This window comes from Arctopsyche grandis, chromosome 6, assembly GCF_051622035.1.
Source record: "Arctopsyche grandis isolate Sample6627 chromosome 6, ASM5162203v2, whole genome shotgun sequence".
Lineage (NCBI taxonomy): Eukaryota > Metazoa > Arthropoda > Insecta > Trichoptera > Hydropsychidae > Arctopsyche > Arctopsyche grandis.
This window is the reverse complement of record NC_135360.1, coordinates 6,873,774-6,881,961: the sequence shown is the minus strand read 5'-3', so window position 1 is coordinate 6,881,961 and position 8,188 is coordinate 6,873,774. Positions and strand designations below refer to the sequence as shown.

General features: G+C 38.3%; 1 protein-coding gene and 1 pseudogene across 2 annotated transcripts; both read left to right on the top strand.

Annotated features, from left to right (window-relative positions):
- LOC143913066 (heat shock protein 70 B2 pseudogene) lies at nt 1-2,032 on the top strand (annotated as a pseudogene). The gene has a single exon (XR_013260685.1). The product of XR_013260685.1 is annotated as a heat shock protein 70 B2 pseudogene (transcript).
- An 897-nt stretch (nt 2,033-2,929) lies between these two features.
- LOC143913063 (uncharacterized) lies at nt 2,930-6,066 on the top strand. The gene is made up of 2 exons (XM_077432580.1): nt 2,930-3,043; nt 3,217-6,066. Exons 1-2 carry the CDS (start codon nt 2,936-2,938, stop codon nt 4,366-4,368), a joined length of 1,260 nt encoding a protein of 419 aa, XP_077288706.1. The 5' UTR covers nt 2,930-2,935; the 3' UTR covers nt 4,369-6,066.
- Nucleotides 6,067-8,188: the final 2,122 nt, after the last annotated feature.

Below are 8,188 nucleotides of genomic sequence, written 5' to 3'. Positions count from 1 at the left end.
GACAAGCGCACTCAGAGCTACGAATCGATACTTACCAACGCATATCAGTTAAAGTGCAACGAAATCAAATCAAGATGCCTGCCATCGGAATCGACTTGGGCACCACCTACTCCTGCGTTGGAGTCTGGCAACATGGAAACGTCGAGATCATCGCCAATGACCAAGGAAACCGAACGACTCCCAGCTACGTCGCTTTTACAGACACCGAGCGACTCATCGGTGATGCTGCCAAAGGACAAGCCGCTCTCAATCCCAATAACACCATTTTCGATGCCAAGCGACTCATCGGCCGCAACATAGACGATTCAAAGGTGCAAGAAGACATGCGCCACTGGCCCTTCAAAGTCATCAGTCATGGCGGAAAGCCAACCATCGAAGTCGACTTTCAAGGACAAAAGAAGCAATTCTCCCCAGAAGAGATAAGCGCCATGGTTTTGGGAAAGATGAAGCAAACTGCCGAGGCTTATTTGGGTGAGGCAGTGTCCGAGGCTGTCGTCACGGTGCCGGCATATTTCAACGACTCTCAACGACAGGCCACCAAAGATGCAGCGGCCATTGCTGGACTCAAAGTTTTGAGGATCATCAACGAACCCACGGCTGCTGCTCTGGCATATGGACTTGACAAGAACTTGAGTGGAGAGCGCAACATTCTCATTTTCGATCTGGGTGGAGGAACTTTCGACGTGTCAGTACTCACTGTGGACGAGGGTTCTCTGTTTGAGGTGAGGTCGACTGCTGGAGATACGCACCTCGGCGGAGAAGACTTTGACAATCGTCTCGTCAATCATCTCGTGGATGAGTTCAAGAGGAAGAATCGAAAGGACATTCGTAGTAGTCCGCGATCATTGAGACGTCTCAGAACAGCAGCTGAAAGAGCTAAGAGGACATTATCTTCAAGCACTGAAGCCACTATTGAAGTTGATGCTCTATTCGAAGGAATAGATTTCTACACTAAAGTTTCTCGAGCGCGATTTGAAGAACTTTGCGCCGATTTATTCAGAGATACGCTGCGTCCAGTGGAGAAAGCGCTGGTGGATGCGAAATTGGATAAGAGTGCAATTCACGACGTCGTCTTAGTCGGCGGATCCACAAGAATTCCAAAAATCCAAAGCTTATTGCAAAACTTCTTTTGCGGCAAGAATTTGAATCTATCTATAAATCCAGACGAAGCTGTAGCTTACGGTGCAGCCGTTCAAGCGGCCATTCTATCTGGAGAAAACGACAAGAAGATTCGCGATGTGTTGTTGGTAGATGTTACTCCTTTGTCCATGGGCATCGAGACAGCTGGAGGTGTGATGACCAAAATCATCGAACGCAATGCTAGGATCCCATGCAAGCAAACCCAAACGTTTTCAACGTACGCTGACAACCAACCGGGGGTTAGCATTCAGGTATTCGAAGGAGAACGAGCCATGACTAAAGATAACAACATTTTGGGTACGTTTGAGCTGACTGGAATTCCGCCGGCTCCTCGTGGAGTGCCCAAGATTGAAGTCACTTTCGATCTAGACGCTAACGGGATCCTGAAAGTATCAGCCAAGGACACGGGATCAGGAAGAATGCGAGATATCACCATCAAAAACGACAAGGGAAGACTTTCACAAGAGGATATCGAGCGAATGGTTTCCGAAGCCGAGAAATATCGCGAAGAAGACGAGCGTCAACAAAAACGTGTTGCTTCGCGAAACCAACTCGAAGGATACGCACTGGGAATACGGCAAACGCTGAACGAATGTGGTGATCGTTTGTCTCCGCAAGATAAAGACACTGCGACTTCTGCTGTGGAAGGAGTGCTTCGCTGGGTTGACAGCAACAGCTCGGCAGAAGTAGACGAGTTTGAACATCAGTTGCGGGAACTCACCAACGTCTGTAGTCCAATCATGACACGTCTCCATCAATCACAACAGCAGACCAAGGGACAAGAAAATTGCTCCCGTCAAGCTGGAGCCCAGAACTACCAGGGTCCCACAGTCGAAGAAGTCAGCTAAGCACTTATACTACCGTGAACTATCCAGTTGCATTTTAATTTATTTTAAAACTCATAGTTCCTTTAGTTTAATTTTAATTATATCTAAATGTGTGTATGTCGTAATACAATCCTTTGTATTAATTAAAAATAAATTTTTATTTGTTTTAAAATAATAAAAATCTTTTATTTATTACTTCTTGTCATTGCTCTACATTACAACGCTTACTAGTATTTCATTCATCAGAAATAATAAGTAACGTTACTATGAATAATAAACAGGAGCACAAAAGGTACTCAGTAATGTCTAGTCTTCGGCGTTGGCTGAGTGCTCACCATATAACAATAGACCGCTCCATCAGAAAACAAAGCAAGGGAGCAAAAAAGCATGGTTGACAATAGTGAACCATTTATGTGCCAAAAGCATCGTCCCAACGTCGATCTTTGGTAATGTCATACGGTTTTTATTTTTATTTTTGAAATCCAAGTGAACTTAGCATAGATGATTTTAGTGTCCCCCCTATTAATTGGGCAGTCGGGGAAATATAAAGAATTACGTGTGTTACAGAATATTGTTCCCATCAAAACGCACAAAGTTTTGAAGTCACACTGGTTCGGTGATTACTAATCAAATGTGAACCGGTCACAGGACAACCGGTCGCTCTAGATCGGTCACATGTGATCACCCGTCACACTAAAACTGGTCAAGAGAAAACTGGTCACACCCTAAAACTGGTCACACCTTAAAATCGGTCACGAGAAAACTGTGACCAGTTTTAGGGTGTGACCAGTTTTCTCGTGACCAGTTTTAGTGTGACGGGTGATCACGTGTGACCGATCTAGAGCGACAGGTTGTCCTGTGACCGGTTCACATTTGACTAGTAATCACCGAACCGATTTTATGACAGTGAAATGCGTTTGTATAGTAGTTTGTTACAAACAAAGTCGACATTCCATAAGTGCAGCACTATGGAATGTCGACTTTGTTTGTCTCCTGCATCATCCATATCGTCCGTCATTATCCATGACTATCACAAGACGGTGGTTCAAAATATTTGGACCTGTTGTCGAATACAGGTTTTTTGTTTATTTTTACATGTTTTGTTTATAGATTAAATACTAATGAGCATGGGATACTGTTAATCGAAAATTATTTTGCAAAAGTGATTTTCTCAGTTAACTATTAAATTAAAAATTATTATATAGTATTGAATCAAATCTCACTAATAAATTCTGTATTCCATTTATAGGTGACGAGAAATGATAGCCTTTCAGATATAATATGTCTATCTTGTGTAGCTAACCTTGAACTTTTGACCCATTTCAAAAACATCTGCATTCAAAGTGATAAATTAAAAAGACTGAAAGCTGAACATTCGGATATCAAACCGGAAGAAGTTATATTAGACGATTTGAATTGGGAGGATGAGTGTGGTACTAATTCTTACATTGTAAATAATAGCAGTCAATCGAGTACATTAGTTGTAAGTAACGTAGATAATATTAAAGAAAATCTTGCCTTAGTAAAATGTACAAAAACTCAAATCAGAAAAAAAAGACACAAATGTGAAATCTGTTCTAAATTCTTCTCAAAAAAATCAAGCCTAATGACACACAAGATACTGCACACTGGAGAGAAACCGCACAAATGTGAAGTCTGCTTCAAATCGTTCATATTCAGAAACAGACTCGATAGTCACATGAACATACACTCGGGAGAAAGACCTCACAAGTGTGAATGGTGTCCGAAATCATTCGCAAGCAAATGCAGTTTGACGACGCACATTAAATTTCACATGGGACTAAAACGCCAAACGCCGTATCAATGCGACGTTTGTTCGAAGAAGTTCCCCGACAGATCCAAGCTGAAAGTACACATGAACACTCACACGGGAGAAAAACCGCACAGATGTGTCACGTGTTTGAAATTATTCGCGAACAAATACTATCTGATGGACCACATGAACATTCACACCGGAGAAAAGCCATACGTGTGTGAGATATGTCCGAGATCGTTCGCGAGTAAATCTAACGTGACGGCACACATGAAACTGCACGCTAGGGAAAAGCGACTAAATTGTAAAGTCTGTACTAACAGAAATCATGACAAATGCGATTGTTTCGAATGGTCTGAACGGGAAAAGCCGCACAAATGTGATGTATGTGGGAAGTCGTTCCCAAAGAAATCAGCATTAGTGTCTCATTATTATACTCACACCGGGGAAAAGCCGCATCAATGCGATATGTGTTTCATATCATTCGCAAAGAAATCTAATTTAAACGCACATATGAAACTGCACTCTGGGAACAAGCCGCACAAGTGTAACGTTTGCTTCAAGTCGTTTTTGGTGAGGTCTAAATTGGTGTGTCATATGAAAATTCACACAGGAAATGTTGTATAAATGTAATTTTAAAAGTTTACTATTGCTGCCCCCCCCCTTCCCCCTTGGATGAATCTAGTATCATATTCATATATGTATATATATATATATACAAGGTAGGAAATGGAATACGTGGGTGAGAAGAAGAGACACGTATTTTGGGCACTTTGCTATTAATGCTTAATTGATGCTAAAATTCGTAATAGATGCTAATAGATGCTAAATTCGTAAAATATGCGAATAGATGCTAAAATAACAAACAAAAGTGAAATTTGCATAAAATTAATAGACAATTTAGAAGGGTGTTCCTATCCCTTTGCCCATTTATTATGTGAAGAAATTGAGGAGATAAAACAGAGCTTGCAGTTTACTATAGACGGTGTTTTTCCTGTCGAAACCAAGCAACTGCTTTTGTCTACTACTGTAAATAAAAGACGACAGTTGGAGCTGTGTATCCAAAAGGCTGCTCAAAAAAGCGTTTTAAAACTAGACTCGCACTCATGACTAAATGAGACAAATTTATTCCTCCGAACATTGAGTAAACTATTCAATCCATCTGTGGCAGGTTCAAAATCTAATATTAATGTTAAAGAAACAGTTTTGGTTTTTAGAAATCTGCCATTGTTTAATGTGTAAGGCTCAATGTTTGGAAGGATATCAGCACTTTTTAGACAATTAATAGGGAATATAAAAAGTGAATCCACGTCGGATATATTGCTATTATTGATGGCAACAAAAATTAAATATGAAGAGTTTGGTTGTGCCGCTCTAAAATCTATTTGGTGTCCCGTCAATAGTGTGGATGCTGAAAGGTATTTTAGTAAATACAATATAATTGTTACCGATCGTCGCACGAATCTCAAAAAAGAATCTGTAGAAATATGCTCCATGTTAAGTTTTAATCAATTTTAATTGGTATTATATTTTTATATTCATATTTTTCGTCTTTGTATTTTTATATTCATGTTTTTTTCATTGTAATTTTAATTCCAAAACATTTTTGAATTTTTCTATTATTTTTTAATTGTTGTGTTGTCTTTAAATTGTAGATATGTATATAAATTCTATTCAAATTCATCGAAATTTTTTATTATTTAAAATTAAACTTCATAAAAATAGATATGCTAAATTGAACATTTTTAATGCCCTAAAACGCTAAAATGCAAAATGAAATGCTAAAATTGACAAAAATAGATGCCCAAAATACGGGTCTCTAGTAAGAAGTATGACAAGAGTAGTGAATATAGTGGACAGAGTGAAGAGATTGAAATGGGAACCGGGCAGGCCACGTGGCTAGAATGGTACAGTGAATGGTGAGCGTCAATGCTTCTGTTATACGCATACGGGAACTGAACGTAAGTATTTCTTACGCAAAAACCGCTCGGGTTAATACGTTTAGATAAAAAAAAGTATTGAGATAGAAAACCAATCTTTTTAAACGCGGTGAAATAAAAAAGTGGGCAAATAAACGCAAAATAGCACGGAGAAAAAATCCGTAAAAAATATATATTTTTGACTTAAAATTCGCTAGACAATTAATTATAAGTTTTTTAAAACAATAAAAAATCACAATCAATAGAAAAAACATCTGACTATTGATTCCAATACTCACTTTGAGCACAAAAATACTAGATTTTGAGTTAAAGACCGCAAAAGCCAAAAAAGTGTAAAAATCACGCATTTTTTTAAACGCTCATATCTCGTAAACAATCACCAACCAAAAAAAAATCATTATCATATTCGAATACAGTGGGTCAAACTTAGTAAAGATTGGTTAGTCTCCGCTCTGGTAATTTTTGTTTGTTGCTCAGTGTTATCAATCGGCTCAATGTCCATTTAAGGCGGGCGGTGGAGTAGCTCCATCCATAGAACATACAGTGAAGAATGTAAACGAGAAGATGCAGCAGCAAGAAGACAATTGAAGATAAAAATATACGAAGACGTAGAGAGGCCGCTCTCATCCTGAGAATGACCTCAAAGTCAGGCACATGCCCTTCCACAAACATTTTCGATGCGCTGCAGCCCCTTGGTAGCCTGAATAGAGCACAGTAGCAGTTGTTATATTGTACCTTTATCTTCTTCGAAAATTGGAGTTTTTTTTACATAAAACTGTATTTTTTTAATTGAGATTGACCAAAATAATACAACATATTTTAGTACATTTAAACATAAGGGTTTTTATAAAATTATTTGGATGCCAAATATCATATTTATTCATATGATACATTTAATATAATACAAAACCATCTTTAACATTGAAAATTTTATGTATTTATATTTCAACAATATATGAAGGACTGTTTGATGCATATATTGCTTTAGCAAATGCTCTATCAAGTTAATGACATTCAGAACCAGTAAGTAATATTGTCAAAATATGATTCTATTCGCCTACGTCTTATGCTAGGTAAACGTACAGTAGATGCAAGGCATGAAGATTCAGAAGTAGTGGGCTGATCTATTGCATCTACATAAGTCAATAATATTGGTATCCATTAAAAGTGATGTCTGAACTACGTGATTTTTTCTCTATTGTCTTGATATTAAGCGCACGTAGATATATAATTTGTCATTTTTGTAGCATTTGGAAAGTTATATTTCGTTTCACAATATCTACATACAGCTGCAAACTTCTTACTTGTTCTGGATTCTTGTTGAATTCTTTTTAAGTGATTCCAAACTTTTGATTTTAGTCGTTCCATTTTCTAATGGGATGAAAATATGAATAAATAATAAAATTATATTTTTGAACGAATGAAACCAAATGATATTGAAAAGAATATATTACCTGGGATGAAAACTCTTTATATCCAAGATTCCAAATTCCAAAACCGTCGTAGTTGCCACTTGCAAACCGCGTATTTCGAACAAGCGATAATAATTAATAGGTTATTTGCGTAAAGCATCCGACTCAAACACAAAACTGGAAATTTACAGTGCTGCCCATTAAATGAAAACGCTTAGATTCATTCAAGTGTTGCATTTGTCAATGGCATTGACTCAATGCGAGTATATAAAAATGTCGATTTGTAAATCTGATTGATATACATTTCTTTCAATTTTCCCAAAATTTTCATCGCCCAATTTTTCCAGGGAAAAAACCCAGTTTCTTCCCGGAAATAAACCGGGTTTTTTCCCGCTGGGACATCTCTAGGGGTCTACCCCATGGGACCGAAAGTGAAATGGTCGAAAAAGCAAAGATCGAAAATCTAAAGATCTTAAGTCAAAAGATCAAAAAAAATGGTGCATGGTAAACGGTACTATGTATATATAATATATACCAGAGGCATGCGGTGAAATTATCTCTATTTTTGTCATATAGCCTTGTTTAATGTGCGCGCGCAGGATACGGGAGGAAAAGCCTGTTCCTCTTGTACCTGTTGTATCCTGCTCGCGCAAATTAAGTGAGGATGTACGACGGGGGGAAAGAGAGTTTTACCGCACGCCACTGATACCGTTTTTCATATGTATGCATGATAAACGAATATTTTCGACTTTTTCACGGTCACCTCATCTCTAGTTATAAGTACACAAATACAAAAAATCGTTCACGTGGTAAAATGGTAAACGGACTACTAGTCACAGGACAACCGGTCGCTCTAGATCGGTCACACGTGATCACCCGTCACACTAAAACTGGTCACACCCTAAAATCGGTCAATCAGTTTTCTCGTGACCGATTTTAGGGTGTGACCAGTTTTCTCGTGACCAGTTTTAGTGTGACGGGTAATCACGTGTGACCGATCTAGAGCGACCGGTTGTCCTGTGACTAATTCACATATGACTAGTAGTCCGTTTACCAGTGCTTCCCTACCGCTAAAATGAAATAAATATTTTTTTT

Coding starts and splice junctions, on each gene's coding strand:
- LOC143913063 (XM_077432580.1), top strand. CDS start 2,936: ATGGAATGTCGACTTTGTTTGTCTCCTGCATCATCCATATCGTCCGTC. Junction 3,044..3,216: donor GGACCTGTTGTCGAATACAG/GTTTTTTGTTTA, acceptor TTCCATTTATAG/GTGACGAGAAATGATAGCCT.